The sequence below is a fragment of the Prunus avium genome, chromosome 7 (assembly GCF_965620075.1).
Source record: "Prunus avium chromosome 7, drPruAviu1.hap1.1, whole genome shotgun sequence".
In the NCBI taxonomy this organism is placed as follows: domain Eukaryota; kingdom Viridiplantae; phylum Streptophyta; class Magnoliopsida; order Rosales; family Rosaceae; genus Prunus; species Prunus avium.
This window is the reverse complement of record NC_142290.1, coordinates 25,878,374-25,896,744: the sequence shown is the minus strand read 5'-3', so window position 1 is coordinate 25,896,744 and position 18,371 is coordinate 25,878,374. Positions and strand designations below refer to the sequence as shown.

At 39.0% G+C, this 18,371-nt stretch overlaps 4 protein-coding genes across 5 annotated transcripts; all 4 read left to right on the top strand.

Moving 5' to 3' along the window:
- Window positions 1-364: 364 nt before the first annotated feature.
- Window positions 365-5,937, top strand: LOC110745230 (transcription factor bHLH48). Of its 2 annotated transcripts, XR_015825736.1 has the most exons (8): window positions 365-1,308; window positions 1,417-1,536; window positions 1,661-1,726; window positions 3,844-3,912; window positions 4,465-4,536; window positions 5,182-5,386; window positions 5,480-5,568; window positions 5,650-5,937. XR_015825736.1 is itself a non-coding variant. In XM_021945317.2 (7 exons), the coding sequence occupies exons 1-7, from the start codon at window positions 823-825 to the stop codon at window positions 5,685-5,687; spliced, it is 1,056 nt and encodes a 351-aa protein (XP_021801009.2). In that variant the 5' UTR covers window positions 369-822; the 3' UTR covers window positions 5,688-5,937. The 2 variants fall into 2 exon arrangements, 1 of the variants encoding a protein (XP_021801009.2); XM_021945317.2 differs by lacking the exon at window positions 5,480-5,568 and having other exon boundaries at window positions 369-1,308.
- A 1,111-nt stretch (window positions 5,938-7,048) lies between these two features.
- On the top strand, window positions 7,049-10,388 carry LOC110745238 (Pectin lyase-like superfamily protein). Its single transcript, XM_021945324.2, has 3 exons — window positions 7,049-7,789; window positions 8,982-9,313; window positions 9,715-10,388. The coding sequence occupies exons 1-3, from the start codon at window positions 7,167-7,169 to the stop codon at window positions 10,200-10,202; spliced, it is 1,443 nt and encodes a 480-aa protein (XP_021801016.2). The 5' UTR covers window positions 7,049-7,166; the 3' UTR covers window positions 10,203-10,388.
- Window positions 10,389-10,676: 288 nt separating this feature from the next.
- Window positions 10,677-13,582, top strand: LOC110745844 (Pentatricopeptide repeat (PPR) superfamily protein). The gene is made up of 2 exons (XM_088256041.1): window positions 10,677-11,291; window positions 11,492-13,582. Exons 1-2 carry the CDS (start codon window positions 10,817-10,819, stop codon window positions 12,937-12,939), a joined length of 1,923 nt encoding a protein of 640 aa, XP_088112167.1. The 5' UTR covers window positions 10,677-10,816; the 3' UTR covers window positions 12,940-13,582.
- Window positions 13,583-14,904: 1,322 nt separating this feature from the next.
- Window positions 14,905-15,569, top strand: LOC110745845 (uncharacterized). The gene has a single exon (XM_021945994.2). The coding sequence runs from the start codon at window positions 15,017-15,019 to the stop codon at window positions 15,341-15,343; it is 327 nt and encodes a 108-aa protein (XP_021801686.2). The 5' UTR covers window positions 14,905-15,016; the 3' UTR covers window positions 15,344-15,569.
- The last annotated feature ends 2,802 nt before the right edge of the window (window positions 15,570-18,371 follow it).

The window sequence follows — 18,371 nt, the reverse complement described above, 5'->3', positions numbered from 1 at the left end:
TGACTTATTCACGAAAGAATGATAAATTTTCAAATTTGGATGCCAACTTCCGAATTTTCTCCGCAAAGTTGGTCTCTGTTTCTTCGTCTTCCAATCTAATTCAATTCTAGACACCAAACACACTGTGAATCAAGTGAATCGTCACTGGTCTCCGTGACCAGCAAGACCTTTCTACTAACAAGAAGATGTTAGATGAAAATGAAATGCATGTACAATATCGATTAAAAGTGCAAAAGAGAGAAAAAAAATAGTTAAAAGGTAAAACTTTAAAAAAAACGAAAAAGGGAAAAAAATGGAGGTGGTGGTCCCCATTGTTCATTTCCTCCTTTTACCTCTCTCTCTCTCTCTCTCACACCTCAACTCAGCTCTCAACGAACAGTACAAATGGAGGTAACAAATACCCGTATAATTAAACAGGACGCCCAAAACAAGCAAAGTTGCTTTCTCTGTACTTCAAATGGTTGAGAAGTAATCTCTCTTCACAAAACCAACACTCACGCTCTCTCTCTCTCTCTCTCTCTCTCTCTCTCAGAGAGCAACACAGAAACATTTTGACCGCCATAGCTATCTCTCTCTCTCTCTATATATTTCTACTCTACCCATTTGGCCATTTTGCCCACATTGGCTTCCTGTTCCCTCTTTTCTCTCTTTCTCACTCGTTTCGCTCTCGAAATTGCACAGTTCGTTTCAAAACCTTAATCCAGTTACTGGGTTTTGCTTAATTAGCACAACCACTCTTTGTTTGAGCTCAGAATTTTGAGAAATTAGCTCAGAATTGAGCTCTGTTTTGGTTCAATTTGCCGCCCAATTTCCCAGCAACCCATGGACCCAACCGGAGCAACCGTACCCGGATCCATTTTACCAGGACCCGAGTTCGAGTCCCTCCAATTCCGAGAAGAAATCCACCGACTCATGACCTTGCCACCGGAGAACGCCAGCTCCTTCACGGCGCTTCTAGAACTTCCGCCGACCCAAGCCATGGAGCTCCTCCACCTATCGCCGGAGGCCAACTCTACTCCGACTCCGGCAGCCATCTCCGGCGAGGCGCGCGTCCAACACCCTTTCAATTCCAGCCTCAGGTTCCCTACAAACCCCGCCTTAATCGAACGCGCCGCCAAGTTCTCGATCTTTGCCGGAGAGGGCTCGCCGGAGACAAGCTCCATCCCGTCCAACTCCGGCGCGGATTTAGAGAAGGTGAAGACCGAGCCGGTCGAGACTGATTCGAACCCGAACTTATCCCAGCTGACGCTTGACGCAACCAAGAACAACCAGAGGTCCTCGGCGAAGAGAAAGGAGCGAGAGAAGAAGGTACTAGTCCGATCAATTAGGGTTTCGAGGGTTTACTTTTCCCCCTTTTTGCTGAATTTTCAAAGTGAATCACGAACTTAATTCAATCCCTCACTCTGTGAAATTCAGGTTAAGGTCTCGACGAAGAAGAGCAAGAGCGAAATCAAAGAAGACGCCGACAAGGTTCCCTATGTTCATGTTCGTGCTCGGCGTGGTCAAGCCACAGACAACCATAGCTTAGCAGAGCGAGTAATGTCTTTGATTAAACTTAAACCCATAATTAAATTTCCACTAAGTAAATATTTTCCGCTAATTAAGAAATTCAACATTACTTGTACTTTTTTAAAATTATTTTTTGGTTGGGATTTTGCAGGCGAGGAGAGAGAAGATTAATGCGAGGATGAAGCTGCTGCAGGAGCTGGTCCCAGGATGCAACAAGGTTTGATTAACTTTTGCGAGATCTTAATCTTTGGATTAATTGGTTGATTTAGATTTTGGGGATTATACAATTGAATTTATGTCTCTATTGTCTCTTGAAAAAGTGCAATTATGTTTTCAGATTATGTTCTTTAATAACGGTTTTGTCCTTGCCAACTTTTTTCACAAAAGTGCTTTGCTTTTCGACCAAGAAAAGGGCTCGCTGGCTTGTGCCAGTGGTATTTCCGTAATTTCACTGCAGTTTAATTTTTTTAATTAATAAAACTTTTTTTTTCTTCTTCAATAAGTTGGAGGACAATTGGGAAAAAAGAAAGGCAGTAGTGGTGGGGGTGAGGCAGGGTGGGGGTTGTACTGGGTTTGGTGAGGAGTCCTTTTTAAAGGTTAATTTTGTCATCTAGATTTTTATTTAGTTTCTTCACAAAAAAAGAATTTCTTTTAATTTTATCAGGAAATTTCTTTTAGAAATAATTTGTACTTTATTTTTGGGGTCAAATGACAAATGTATTTCCAAATTTTTTTATTTTTAGGTTTATATAAGCAAAATCTACTCTAAATTAATCTAATTTACGGGGAACGAGATTCGAACTAATTTACATGGAACGATATTCGAACTTGGGTCATCGCGGTGGGCTCACTGCCATGACCATATTTGCTGTATTTCCAAATTAGACTAAGGAGATATTAATTATAAAATAGCTGAGTATTGTTTTAAATGACGGATATACCCTTGTAGAGAAAGACGTTGTCATGGGGTAATGCTAGCTGGACTGAGGTTGTGGTGCTTGGAGGGAAAGAGACCCACATAAGATAGTGGGCATGTAGAATAGAATTACAGATTTAGGTATTTGTGGGTCCCATGTCATCCCATCCCGTCGGCATCTCCCATCAGCCATGGTGGGCCAGGCACAAGTTAAATGTTAAACCCTCTTCTGAGGGCGCATAGTACTATCAATCTCTAACGAGTTTGGTATCCATCCTTACTTGGATGACGGGAAAAGGAAGACAAAAGAAAACCTCCTTTAACAAACTGCCCTCACCTAACTGCGTGGAGCATGATGTATGTGTATTGATGTGAGAGTCCACTAGCAATTTCACTTGATTGAGCTCAACCAGAGATCTAAGCTTCCCAAGATTCCTTCATGCTGATGGCAAGTTTTTGGGCCTTTCTGGGATAGTTTGTGAAATGACCTCAGAGTGTCTAGGAGAAAATTGTTAGAAGAAAAATCTGCCAATTACCCTTTCTTCGGACGTAGGTTGAATGAATATAAAAAAATAACTGGACTTAATTGCTACCAGCTCTCTAATTCAATTAAAGAAAATCACATTGCAATGGATCCAGTGAGCTGTACTCTGCTGGAAGCAGAGGGATGGTGATAAAATTTTATTGATGGAGGCCTAATATCAGTATAGTTAACCCCATCTTGATATTTACTTTGTGGAAAGGTCAAATCTTTCTTATAAAGAGTGTATTTTTGATTGATTGTTCTTGACAATGACATGCATCCATATTTATGACCGCCAATTGTGTCTGCATCTTGCTATGAAAATATTCAAGTTTCAACTGTCAATCCTCATGGAATTACAGGGTTCAGAAATCAAATCACTCTATTATTGTCCAGGGAAGTTGACTATTTCACTTCATCCCATTGTTCATGCAAATTCTTTGGTAGTTCAAACTGACACGATGACAATGCTTTTGAAAAATGGGAAATGTGAATCCATCACTGGATATTGGTTTGAGATTCTGATTGTACCGTTTCTTAGATATTTGACATTTTTTTAATTATAAAAAACTATTTACTCTTGTTATGTACTATCTAAGTTTGGTCTGATCTGTAAATGCTCTTTACAACGAATATAACAAAGAAAATAATAGATATCCAACTTTTCTTCATGGGTTTAAATTTTACATAAGGAGTTATATTTCAATCATGAGAGGGCTCTCCCATTTACAGAATTCGTTCCATCTTGTTGGGTTGAATATGTTGAGCAAACTTTTTCTGTTAAATGTTCTTTAACGTATACCTTGAATCATTTGAATATTTGTGTGCATCTTCTTATAAATAGATTGCTCTTCCCACTTCCAGAATCACTACCTAAAACAATTTTTCTTTGCAGATTTCAGGCACGGCACTGGTTCTGGATGAAATCATCAATCACGTGCAGTCCCTACAACGTCAAGTTGAGGTCAGACCTGCTGCACATCTCATACATCTCAAGTAATAGTTTTAGCACTGAAATGAAATGGCTTGACTTGAAGAATTTGGTTGGAGAATCCTTTATTCCTTTGTTTCTTTGAATAAAGCTTCAACTAACTGATGGGTTCTTCTTCACCGTATGCGGGCTAGTGGAAATGTATCCAGGGATATGTGATTTAACAGTTGGATATGTCCTCTAAAAAAAGATTCGCGTAAAATTGGGACTATCTGATTTGTTTCAGTGCTTTTTTCCCAGTATAGCATTTCCATTTGCCAAAGGTCTAAGAAAGTTTTACCCCCTGAAAGTCTGAAATTATTTGCCAAGTAGTTCTCCATCATTATGGATCTAGACTCTTCATCCTGTCCGTGCATACATCCATTTTGGTTTGACCTACTTTTACATGCTTTAGTTATTCCCCTCTTTTAGTTACAAAGCCGGAGAGAAGTCAAGCAATCCTAGGGAATGAAGTTATCATACTGGTTATTTCAAACTATCTTTTACTGCCATGTTCTGATTCTGGTAAAATTTCATTTGTTTCAGTTCTTATCAATGAGACTTGCGGCAGTCAACCCAAGAATTGATTTCAACCTTGATAGTATATTGGCTGCTGAAGTAAGTATCACGCAGCTCCTTTAAATACTATTCTATTTTGAAATTGAGAAGCTACTGAGGCGTCCTCGTGTTTTATCAGTGGTTCAGTATTATTTTCGGGGGTGTGGATGCATACCTGGCTGCTTAGGGGCCTGTTGCCATCATTTGCAAGTTATGCAAAAATATTAGACTTGTTAGTCGCTTCATGGTTTGACCATTAATCATATACTTAACAATGGCAGTGTAGATTAGCAAACAGTTTAATGCTGTTTTTGGGTTTGCATCATTAAAGACTGCTAGCCAAATATTAAATGACGCTATTCAGCAATCAAATGTCAGGCCAGTGGATGAGTTTTGGAGGCCCCTATTTCTGTCTACTACCTGGCTACTTTTATTTATTTATTTGGAATGGTTTTTAGATTATGATAGATAATTGTCAGTTACCGTCAGCAACCAGGCAATCTAAAGGTTGTTTACATTTAGTGGGACCACTGCAATTGGGGGTCCATGAATGAGTTTTTTTTCCTTCTTCTTTTTCTCTTTGTTTGAAGTAGAATTGTGGTAATTGATAGGCTACACTACTTCATGGAGCAAGTTCTACCCTTAAGTTAGTGTCATATTGATTGCATATTACTGATATATTTGGCTATCCTCCACAACTTTCAGAGTGGATCTCTAATGGAAGCTAACTTCGCCAATATGGTTACACCTCTGATGTGGCCAGAAGTCCAAATCAATGGAAACAGACAACCGTATCATCAGCAATGGCACTTTGATACTCATCAGCCTGGTTGGGGGAGGGAAGAAGAAACTCATACTTTCATTACTCCAGAGACCTCCCTTATCAGTTGTGATTCTTCAGCAAATTCAGGTAGACCGATATGAGTCTTATTGTTCACGCATCTCCTTTTGTGTCTCCAAAACCCTTGGCCATTGGCAGAGTGCTTTTCATATCTCATTTCAGGCCAACTTTTCAATTGATACAAGAATTTGATATAGTGTGCTATCCTCACACTCGAAGCCGTCATATTGTTGATGAAAAATATACATGAGGTGCAATTTGTTTCTTTTCTTAGCAGAAAAGTAACATGGAATAATGAGATTTAACTTTTTCATTTCATCATTGTTGTGCAGCAACTCTGCAGACAAGTCATTTGAAGATGGAGATGTGAAGACGACGTAATTAAGTTCTGCTGGTAGAAGTGTATATATCAAGTATAGTGTTTTAGCAGTTAGCAGGAAGGAGAGGAAATGCCTCGGTATTCATGGCGCGTTTCTTTGGTCTCTATTTTTCAGGGTCAGTTATGAATCCTGATTTCCCTCTGTCTAGAGAGGGAAATGGGTTTATGTTATCCTTATGAAATATATATATATACTAACTTTGAGGGTCATTCAATCTAATACTTATTTTTTGAACTGTTTGATTGGTTCCTATTGTAAAATCATTGAATGAACCATTGCTTAACAACTGTTATTGGAAGACTTCTTTGTTCAGTCTCAGTGTGTGCACCAGCAAGTTCTCTGCACTTTTTTTCTTTTTAAGACATAACGAGGGCTGAAACAAAGCTTAATATGGTTCTGAAAGTGCTTCCTTACTCTTTCATAATTCCTGTACCGATTACAGAATGGGGAATGAATGAGCTGTGCTAGCTTAAGTAATGTATGGGCATGCGATGATGCTATCACAGCCGCTGGATCTTCGCTATAGGATCTGCAATCATCAACAGCTGAGCTAAGGCCGCGTGCCTTGTGCGCGATTAACGCTAACATAATCCATGTGCCCAACTCGGGCCTTTGATTAGCAGTTGCAGATTGCCTATATGCACTTGTTCTATTCTATACAGTTATAGGGAAAGCAATTGTGTTGTTGACAGACATGCTGCAATGGGCACCCAAATGAGTTTGGGAGATCCAAGTTTTTGAGATCCCTCTTGTTTCCAATAGGAATTCACTATTTAAATACTTCTTCAGGGTTTCTGGACCCAGAGCTAGAGTAATGTAGTTTTGTTCGCCCTCCCTTGTAAAAGAAGAAAAGTACGCAACGCAAGAGGATGGTATTGAGATCCCAAGGAAGCCAAATGGACAAATGGATGGATCTATGTAGATTTCTGGTCTAGAGTCATTTGATGTAGTTTCCCAAAAGATGTAATGTAGCTAAATAGTTTGTTTTTTTATTTATTTCTACAAAGCGTTTTCAATGTATCAAATTAGATTCAATAATGCCATAAAATTATATTGGCACATTAGTCTAATGTGGGAGGAGGCTCGAACTCGGATGTAAGGGACATACACACTGATTTGACCAACTGACCTAATTAATATATGCAATTGACCTATTTCATTAGCCCCAAATTATTTTGAATTCCACCGAATTCTATATAATACACTATCAATAATTTGTAATAAATTTAAAATGTGAGGTTGTTAAGTTGATTAGAGTACTGTGTTCATTTTCTTGCACGTGAGTTCGATCCCTTCAATTAGAGTGTATGTCACGTAAAGAAAAGGGTTGAAAAATCCGCACTTAAAAGTGAATCCAAGGAGAATTATAGAAGGGGGAGTTTCCCAATTTAAAATTTTCCATTTGTTTCATTGCATTGCAGTATAAAATCAAACAGAGTAACTGAATTTTGACTCCAGAGCAATTCCAAATGCCCACTGCTCCACCACCTCCTCCTTCATCCCTCATCCAATCAATCGCAGTCCCACTCCTCTTCTTCCTCTTCCTACTTCCTCCCCTCCAATCCAATCCCGCCACGTCACCCACCATCCAACTCCCTCACACCCTCTCCGCCACCACCATCTCCGTCGTCGACTTCGGCGCCACCGGAGACGGCGTCCACTACGACACCTCCGCCATCCAATCTGCCATCGACAGCTGCCCCGCCCTCTCCCCCTGCCACGTCACCTTCCCTCCGGGGCGCACCTACCTGACCGCCACGATCCGCCTCAAATCCGGAGTCGTTTTGGACATCCAGGAAGGCGCGACGCTCCTGGGCGGCCCGAGACTCGAGGACTACCCGAAAGAGCAGAACAAGTGGTGCGTGGTGTTGGCGGAGAACGCGAGCGACGTCGGAATCAGCGGCGGTGGAGTGGTGGACGGTCAGGGCTTGAAGTTCGTGACGCGGTTCGATGAGAGGAAGAATGTGATGGTGAGCTGGAACTGGACCGGCGCTTGCTTGGGTGACGAGTGCCGGCCCAGGCTTGTCGGCTTCATCAACTGCCGAAATGTCAACCTCTCCAATCTCAGGTTGCGTCAGCCGGCTTACTGGTGGTGCGCATTCTAATTTTCCCAATATAATATAATATAATATATTTTCATTTTCATGTATGGATATGGATAAATTGTCATTATTTTATGGTTCAAATATTGTGAGTTGGGTTCACTGACTTTTTTAAGCTTATCTGCAACATCTAATTTCACTGAAAAAAGAATTTACAAATGTATAAGGTTTATGAACCATAAAAATATCCACTTATATCATAACACGTGGACATACTCCAATACTACACCAATACTCTTGACTAACAACTATGCCAAATTGTTGCTTTCATTTGATTAATGAAGATAGGTCAACATTGTCTGCCAGAAAATTCTGTTAAATACTCTAGATATTTTTATTTTGGTAGAAATACTGTAGGATTTTTATTTTTATTTATTTATTTATTTTTTATTTTACAAATTATATTGCATTTGTGTGTGTGTGTGTTTTTTTCTTTTACAAATTATATTGCGTTTGGTTCCTACTTTAAATGACCCCAACTTTTGCTAGTTTTAAAACAAAGACATGTTAGGAAGACCACGTTTATAGATTACCTTGTATAGCACCTCTCTAATAGAAGTGGAGAGGTGGTACACAAGGTGGTTTATAAATGTGGTCTCCCTAGCATTTTCCTTTGAAGTATGCTTCTACAACATCACTTGAATTCCTCTTTCTCCTCTTCCAAACATTAAATTGTAACCGATCTCAAAGAAACAAATAAAAAAAGTATATTGCCCACAATTGGTTTCGTTACAAGTACAAGTATAATAATATATTTTTTTAATAGAAACAAATTGTATTAAAAGAGGGACAAAATACAAAAGTGGATAAGAAATCCACAGCAGGCAGAGAACAAAAACAACCCAGCTCCCACAAACCAAAAGGACAACCAAGAACAACCCTAAGCTCTAAAACCAGATAAATCCCGCTCCCTAGACAACCACAACTAAAACCTCAATGATTTGGTCGTTTTGGAACATCGACACCCACTTTTCTAACCACAAGTACAAGTATAATTCACTATAGTATATAAACAAACATTCTGTGCCTATCATTATATACACACTTTAAAAAGATTAGCTATATCTAACTGGTATTATTTTTCTTCTTGCATAAGTTATATCATTTGACTATTGTATTTCTTTAACTTGTATAACTTTCAACTCTAGCCATGCATCTGATGTAAACATTGCATAATTGCAGCTTGCACATTGTGCAGTGTGAGAACGTACTGATTCAAGATGTTTCGATTTATGGAGACTTTAACACACCCAATAATGATGGAATAGATATTGAGGATTCGAATAACACAGTCATTACCAGATGCCATATCGATACTGGAGATGATGCTATCTGTCCAAAGACATACACTGGCCCCCTCTATAACTTAACTGTAACAAATTCTTGGATTCGAACAAAGTCTTCTGCAATCAAACTTGGTAGTGCTAGTTGGTTTGATTTCAAGGGTCTTGTGTTCGACAACATCACTATTGTAGATTCTCATAGAGGCCTGGGATTCCAAATCCGCGATGGAGGTAATAATTTTGTTTAGCTTTTCTTGCGTTATATTTATGTCCATTGCTTGTGCAGAAGAAGAAAAAAAATGGCATCCCGTTATTATATGATAAACTGCTTATCAAAGTTACAGATGAGATAGCTTGAAACCAAGCTAGAAATTTGAATGTAAAAGTTCCAGACTAATCTCTTCGGACTGGCTTGTGTTTAGCAAACCTCTTCTTTCTGTGGCTTGTATGATGTCTGTCTTCAGAGTTCAGACTAAAGATTTACAGGTTGAAAAGTTGAAAACGACTAAGAAATTGGTTCAACTAAGTAGCAGCTGGACTTGGTGACGTCAAACATTAGAAATTTTCATTGCTTGCTAGCTCTCATAAATATCTGTGTCATGAGATTACTGACAATGATTCACCTTGTGCAGGAAATGTGAGTGACATTACCTTCTCAAACATAAACATCAGCACACGATACTATGACCCGTCCTGGTGGGGAAGAGCAGAGCCTATCTACGTGACTACTTGTCCTCGACACTCAAATTCAAAGGAGGGTTCAATCTCTAACCTACTCTTCGTCAACATCACTTCAACTTCTGAGAATGGTGTATTCTTATCAGGCTCTAAAGGGGGGCTTCTTAGTGATTTGAGATTCATTAACTTGAATCTGACTTACAGAAGATGGACCAATGACGCTGGTGGGTTGGTAGACTACAGACCAGGATGCCAGGGACTGGTTAATCACAGCACAGCCGGCATCATCATGGAACACATTGATGGCTTGGTGATTGACAACGTTAACATGAGATGGTCTGATGACCCGTTAAGGCAGTGGAATGATCCTCTGGATTTCAGGTCTTCAACTGTAAATAACATATCTCTGCTTCATTTCCGTTCAAGCTTGTACAGCCAGTGAAAGAGGGGGAGAGAGAGAGATTAGGAAGAACCATTGGATAATGTCATTCTTTTGATTGTACATTTGGGATGGATTCGAAATTTTGTGGCGAAAGGCCGGCCGCATGTTATCATTTCTAGTGTATGTGTATCACAGCATGTAAGAATGCAGGTCATTGTGAATAAAGAATACAGTATGGTTCAAACTTTTATGAGATTAAAGGCATGAAATTTGTTGTAATTACTGCTCTCCTGAGAGTATAGCTCATTCCTTACACTCCCAAAAAACCTCTTCTTTTGGCAATTTGACATTGTCAAAACCCATCTTATGTTTTTTAGAATGCGATATTCTAAACTACTCTAATATATAAGGAGCTAGATCTAACTCACGGGCAAGAGGATGGACATATTGAGTATTAGGTGGGCCCACTCTATGAGTTGTGAAAAGTCTTAAATTTTTCTTTTTATCACTTTGGTAAATATAAAAGCTAAAAAGACGATTATGCTTCTCTCAGGTCAGGCCTAACACATAAATAGAAGAACCAAAAACCTCTTCAATTTGGACCTTGAAGCTCTTCAAGCAGTCCAATCAATTTTGAAGGTTAATAATAGAGGTGCTGGTCTCTTAAAATTGATATGATCAGAAAATTAAGCTTATTTTATGATGCTAATAAAGTAATTTACTCCATGTCCAACCAATTTGCCCGCCAACTCTCCCTTACCTCATTCCCTCCAAATTCACAGAATTTAAATTCTCTATGCTCTAACGGTCAACTGAGAGAAGCTTTGGTGGAAATGGCCGTTCAAGGCCTTGAGATGAAGTTTGAAGGCTACTACACGCTGTTAAACGAGTGTGTAAACCGAAGGGCCTTCAGGGAAGGCCAAAGAGTCCATGCCCACATGACCAAAACCTGTTACCTTCCGCCTATGCACCTCAGGACCCGGTTGATCGTATTCTATAATAACTGTGAATGTTTGAATGATGCACAGCGGGTGCTCGATGAAATGCCTGTACGAAATGTGGTGTCATGGACGGCCATGATTTCGGCTTATTCTAAAAGGGGGTATGCCTCCGAAGCCTTGAATCTTTTTCTACAGATGTTAAGATCAGGTATTATTGGTTTTAGTTCTAGTTTATATAAGTGGGTCATTGAGACATGGCCTGTTTTGTGAGTAAATTGTCCGTTTTTCTTGCTTAATTAAATTTGGTCATGGTCCCTCAGAAAGAATAAAATTTGTTCATGGTGATTTCTTTTTTCTCTTTGTTTAACAGGGTCTTCCTGTATTGATAATTATCTGTAAACTTTGCAGGTACGGAGCCTAATGAGTTCACTTTTGCAACTGTACTTACTTCATGTACTGGTGGTGCGTGGGGTTTTGACTTAGGAAGGCAAATCCACTCTCTCATAATAAAAACAAAGTTTGAATCACATATATTTGTTGGAAGCTCACTTCTCGACATGTATGCCAAAGCTGGTAGAATCTATGAAGCCCGAGGAGTTTTCGACTGTTTGCCAGAGAGAGATGTTGTTTCTTGTACTGCTATAATCTCTGGCTATGCCCAGCTGGGCCTTGATGAAGAGGCTTTGGAGCTATTCCGTCAGTTGCAGAGGGAAGGAATGACTTCAAACTATGTCACTTATGCTAGTGTGTTAACAGCATTATCAGGGCTTGCTGCGTTGGACCTTGGCAGGCAAGTTCACAACCACGTCCTTCGTCGTGAACTGCCCTCATATGTGGTTCTTCAGAACTCACTGATTGATATGTACTCTAAATGTGGAAACCTAAGTTACTCACGAAGGATCTTTGATAGCATGCCAGAGAGAACTGTTATATCATGGAATGCAATGCTTGTAGGGTATAGTAAGCATGGAATGGGAAAAGAGGTGGTTAAGCTTTTCAAACTAATGAAAGAAGAAAATAAAGTCAGACCAGACAGTGTCACTTTTTTGGCTGTTTTATCTGGTTGCAGTCACGGAGGAATGGAAGATAGAGGGCTAGAATATTTTTATGAGATGGCAGAAGGGGAAAATGGTATTGAGCCAGAGCTTGAGCACTATGGGTGTGTTGTTGATCTTCTCGGGCGTGCTGGTCGAGTTGAAGAGGCATTTGAGTTTATCAAAAAGATGCGTTTTGAACCAACTGCTGCTATATGGGGTTCACTTTTAGGTGCTTGTAGGGTTCACTCAAATGTTGAGATTGGTGAATTTGTGGGTTTTCGGCTTTTACAAATTGAACCTGAAAATGCTGGGAATTACGTAATTCTTTCTAATTTATATGCTTCTGCGGGGAGATGGGAAGATGTAAGAAATGTAAGGGAATTGATGGTAGAGAAGGCCGTGATAAAGGAGCCTGGAAGAAGTTGGATTGAGCTTGACCAAATCCTTCATACTTTTCATGCAAGTGATCGCTCCCATCCAAGAAGGGAAGAGGTGTCTGCAAAGGTGAAAGAATTGTCAGTCAAATTAAAGGAAGCTGGTTATGTTCCTGATTTGGGTTGCGTTTTATATGATGTGGATGAGGAGCAGAAGGAAAAAGTACTCCTAGGCCACAGTGAAAAGATGGCTTTGGCTTTTGGGCTGATTGCTACACCTGAAGGAGTGCCTGTACGTGTGATAAAAAACCTTCGAATTTGTGTCGATTGCCATAATTTTGCAAAACTTGTCTCAAAGATTTATGGAAGAGAAGTGTCTTTGAGAGATAAAAACCGGTTTCATCACATTGTCGGAGGAACCTGTTCTTGTGGAGATTACTGGTGAGTTTTGAAGACTCTTGCACTGCCTCTTACGGATATAAATATCTGATTTAACAATGAAACAGAAGCAAAATTCGGTCATCGTGGAACAATGGCATGAAATGGAAACTATAGGCCAAAAACATGGAGTGACATGTAGAAAACTGAGAAACCATACTTCGTTATTGGCATAAAGGAGAATGTTTTGGTTTCTGGCATGAAAAGAAAATGGAGTGTCTTGGCCATGTGGGTTGAACGGTTGAAGATCACTTGAAGTACACGATTCCCTCTTTCATACTCTCTGAGTTCTTTTGAAGACTATCTATTATTGAACCGGGGGCATTTGAGGAGTTCATATCTTTGTTCAGCACTGAAACAGAAAGGCAAATAGCTGTCTAGCCGATACACACTTCATGCCTATACATGATTTCACCAAGGCATCATTAACGCTTTATTTTGAAAGAAAGAATTCTCAGGGGTACGAGTTTTTCCTGCTAGAACTTGTTCTGAAGCTTGTGAATATATGAGATATAATGATGCAGGCCTTCTCAAGGCTTGAATTCCTCTCTGTTTAAAGAGTGCATAAGTTATTTTTCTTGTCAGAAAAGAATCTCAATGATTTTCTATATTATGATTCAACTTGTTTTGTTTGTTCTAATTATGTATTGCATCATGTATATAGCTTCTTTGATGAATTTTCACATCATTTGTCTTTTTTTTCTTCTCACTCCCTGTCTGTCCAAATAGTAATTTACTGCTCTTGGATAATTTGATGAGTGATTGAAGTTACTATTGATCAACAAAGCTTGGGCGCCCAGCTTTGAATTCAGGGAGAGAAGAGGCAAAAACGAAAGTGGGAAGAAGGAACAAGAAAGTAGAGGTGTACAACGGGCGGTGCCAATCCGGTACTAGTTGGGTGGCTAGTTTGAGATCATAATTTCAATTTTGACTTAGTTAAGTTAAGATTGAACTTGAAAATGAAATTTTTCTTTGAGTCAAATTATGAATTTGAGGCCATAGAATGAAAGTACATATTAGAAGAAGTTGGTAATATTTTGTTATGAATTATTCAAAGTTAGAATAATTTTTGTGAGTTTTTGGTTTAAAGGTCTCAAGGCTAGTTCGAGGGTCCTTAGAGCACCTCCAGCGCCGCCTGGTTTGCCCAGGCATGAGGGGGCCTAGGCCCAGCTTTTGGCTATAGCGCACAAAGGCAAGACCAGGCAGTTGATGGAGGCCATAAGCCTGGGCAGGCCCAAAGGCAAATCTTGTTTCGGTTTGCTGATGTCATTGATGATGTCAGTAACCAATTTTTTTTTTTAAATCGAACAAAATACCAACATTTTCAGAATTTTATATATATATAAATACATGGTCCTATTTTTCACTTCTCATGCCAAAATTAATGGTTTAAGTATAAAAAAATATAAAATAAATTAAAATGAATAGTAATTGCCTTGCCCGTGCCCTTGCCATTTGGGGTGGAACCAAAAAAGTCAAGACTGAATAGTGTCAAACCTTGCCTTGCCTTTGCCTTGCCCTTGCCTTTTGGGGTGGAGGTGCACTATGATTGGGTGGTGGCCAAATGCAAGAGTCGAGCTGTCAAGTCCAAGTTTGGTGGTTCCATATACCGAATTTTGGAATTTAAATGCAACGCATTTCTAGTGATGTATAATTGATGAATGAGAAAGGAGGGAAAAAAAAAAAAAAAAAAGAATACATTTTGAAAACTTATTTAAATTTTTCCTCAAACAAAAAACTAAAAAACTATTATTAAACATGTTATCAGTTTTAAAAAAATGAAAAAGAAAAATAGAAAATTGAAGACGAAATTATCAAACCGGCGTTAAGCTTACAAAAAATCCAAAAAAAAAAAAAAAAAAATCACGAGATTTTTTATTTATTTTTATTTCCAAAGAGCCAAGAGATCAAGCCAGGTGGGTGGAGCTGGGTTGGTCCTGGCCCTCATTTTTAGATACTTGCAAGGCCCATCCAATAAGGCAGGCAATACGACAGCAAACCAAGCTCACTCTACTCCTCTCTCTCTCTCTCTCTCTCACTCTCTCTCTAGCTGGGAGGAAAGTCTTACCATACCCGCCTCCACAATGCTCCGCCAGCGCCTCATTCAGACCCTCCGAACTCGCGGCGGTTCAGCCAACGGTCCGAGCCGGTGGACCAGCCCGGGCCACGAGGAGCAACCCAAAGGTTACCTCTTCAACCGGACCCCGCTGACTCCAGGCCAGACTCGAAAATGGGAGGACTGGGAGCTCCCTTGCTACGTCACCAGCTTCCTCACCATCGTTATCCTTGGCGTCGGCCTCAACGCCAAGCCCGATCTCACCATCGAGACCTGGGCCCACCAGAAAGCCCTCGAACGGCTCGAGATCGAGCAGGCCGGCCTTTCTGTTGCTGGGTCGTCTGAATCTGACTGAAATTCGATCTGGGTATGCCGGTTCGTTCGTTCTCAGATCGGTCCTTCTTTTTTGAGTTGAAATGGGTTTTCGGTTGTTGATATGATATGTAGTTGAAATAAGGGTTTGGGGATGTTTATTGGGCTTTTCATGTGAAGCTTGATCACTTCATAATTTAGCTGTTTTAATTGTTTGAATGTTTAACTGATTAATGTTTTCAAATAGTTCATCTTTTTCTTGCCTCTAATTACAGTTTTTATGTTTATAATTTCAATTATCTAGTGGTATCAGTAGCTAAATGGTAGGAATAGGATAGATACTTTTGTAGAAATTCTATGACTTGGATGTAATCTGTGTGCATAAATGGGCACCTGGACTTGAACCATTTTGTCATGCTTACAGATTTACAGTGTTGACTATTGGTCTGTGTTGAAGACCATAAATATTACAAATTTGTTGTAGTTTTTGGTTAGAATGATGCTCGATGTGTAAAAAAAGTTTTATTAAAGGATGTGACGATTTACATGGACGGCTACTTGCGGTATGCTTAGGGCGGGGTTGTGTAATGCGCTTCTTATTGCGTATAAGCTCTAGCATCAGTTCCTAAACTAAACATTCTCGAACTATTGAGTGCATTAGTATTTTTCTTTTTCATATAATTGTGTCGTAGAGAGCATAAGTGGGGAGGGTTAAAGTGCTGAATCATGACATTGGAGCCAGGAGTTGTGATTGCCATGAGTTTCTACAAATCACCTTAAGAATATAAATGTGTGGACAAAGATCGAAAAATTTTCTCTGAAATTTTGGAAGTATTTGGGTTGCTAAATAAAACTGTATTCAAAGGTTTTTATTAATACTGTATTATGAACAGTCTCAGTGATGTAATAAAATTAATGAGGTTGCTTGACCCTTTTAAATGAATATTCATTTGGTTTACTTTCTTGGATTATGTTGTAGTCTCATCCTCTAAAACTTGGTTGATAATTTGGGGATATTTAGGTTTCACCACATGTCTTTTTGTATCTCAGCACTGGCTCTTTAACATGTTTGGCATGTTTTCCATTAAGAGTTAGTTAACTTATGCTTCAATTGAATACCCTTGAGAGATGCAAAAGAATGTGAATGCCAATTTATTTTTGCTACCTATCAGTGACGTGATAGATGTTTTTACATGCATAAATTTCATTGGTCATGAAAGTGAAGTTTTCGCTGTATTGTCACTCCATACTTTTGCTCAATTTTAGCACCTATTTTTTGTATTAGAAAATCAAGGGTTGAGACGTGGAGTTGATGAATTGTTAGAATTTACACTTTCTTGCCTCTGTGTTTTTATTTTTGAGCTTTTCAGCCATAAAGCCAACGTTGTAACCCTGACAAAGGTCATGTGTGATGAATGAGTGTTATTACGTAGATTGGATTTTAAAAAGGGATGCAGTAGCTATTCATATTTCATCCTCTTTCAATTGAATTCATATACTTGGTTTTGGCTTGGGTTTCTTGTTGGATTTATTTTAATCAAATCTGTCATCTTCAAAAGGAATTTAAGTTGTTCTGCATGGTTCAAGTATGTGTTGAACCTTTAATGTTGGATGGTTTTCTACTTTACCTTGGACCAAGGAGGGTTCAAGTACGTTTTTGAAAATACTTAGTAGAGCCATGGACCTCATGTGGAAGGAACTGAGTACCAAGATGCTAATTGTTCATTCTTTATATACAATGCATTTCTTTTTCTTCACTATGAGATGTCATTGAGGAAGCTTTTTGCCTAATCTTGTGAGTTTTATTGGCTTTAATCCTTTGTGAGATCATCTCAAACCCATGAGTTTGAATACTAGTCATTCTTATATATCCAGTGGTGCTCAATTTATTGGTAGTAAGTCTCTATTTTCGTCAGGAAGTAGGGTTCCTGAAATTCTGTTATTAGAAACCTTTCTGGTGGGATTATATTCAGAAATGCGTTACTTGTCCGTATAGCATCTGAAACCTGATTAAGATTTCTGTTTTTTCTACATGTCAGGAAATCGATTTTGCATATCCTTTGAAATTCTGTAGTTTGAGGGTCATTGTATTCTCCATTATAAGATTTTAATAAACTCTTTGTTCTGTCCAGTCATAGAGATCAGGGATATGATTATCTACCAGGCTTTAAATGGGTCAGAGTTATATTATCTTTCCTTATTTTTTAGGCATTGCCTTTGTCATTAAAACTTGCTTCTACTTGTTTTCATGGAAATGGTTTCCGGAGAGATGACTGATCTTCGCATCCGTATTTTTCAGAAAAGCAGAGTTTGCCTGATTGTGATTATTGTGTGTTTTATGGGAACTTTTCAGATTTTGAAGAGTTTTAAATTATTCTTGATATAACATGCTTAGTGGTTATTTCCGCTGACTTGTTTAGTGGTAAGAAATTGAAGTCTAAATTTTGTCTTGGTTCCCGATAAAAAAAAAAAAAATAAAGCACATTTTCCAGTCTACAGCAATACCTCTTTGTGATAGAAATACTCAGTTCAGGGGATTTTTACCGACTTGTATTGTGTTAGATTTGTTGGATATACTTGTACAGAACCAGGTAAGATTGTTTCACCACAATGGTCTTGCACAAACCGGCACATACCCGACACCTCCACCCAGTGCTGCCGGCCTCCGGCAGTACCTTCCTACGGTTCCCCGGAAATCTCCTTCCTGCCATGATTTATTGCCTATCCGTCTATTTTCAAACTGCAGTCTCTGTCAAGTAATTGTCAATTTCACATTTACTTATGCGACAATCAAACCCTCCCATTTCCACTTAACAAACATTCCAACAGACCATGGAAACAACTTATTTTGTACATGCAATGAGAACAAAAATATTCATTAAAATCATAGCAAGCTGTCAAATAGAATTACCATTAATTAATTTGAATACCATATTTAATATTTAATACATTGGAGTAGTCATTTTAAGATGCTCTTATAGTCCTACAATCAGCTCGATCGACAGGGGAGTCCAATTTTCCTGTTGGGTTACCAATCTTTCAATCATAATCCTTCCTATTTGATTTTTCAT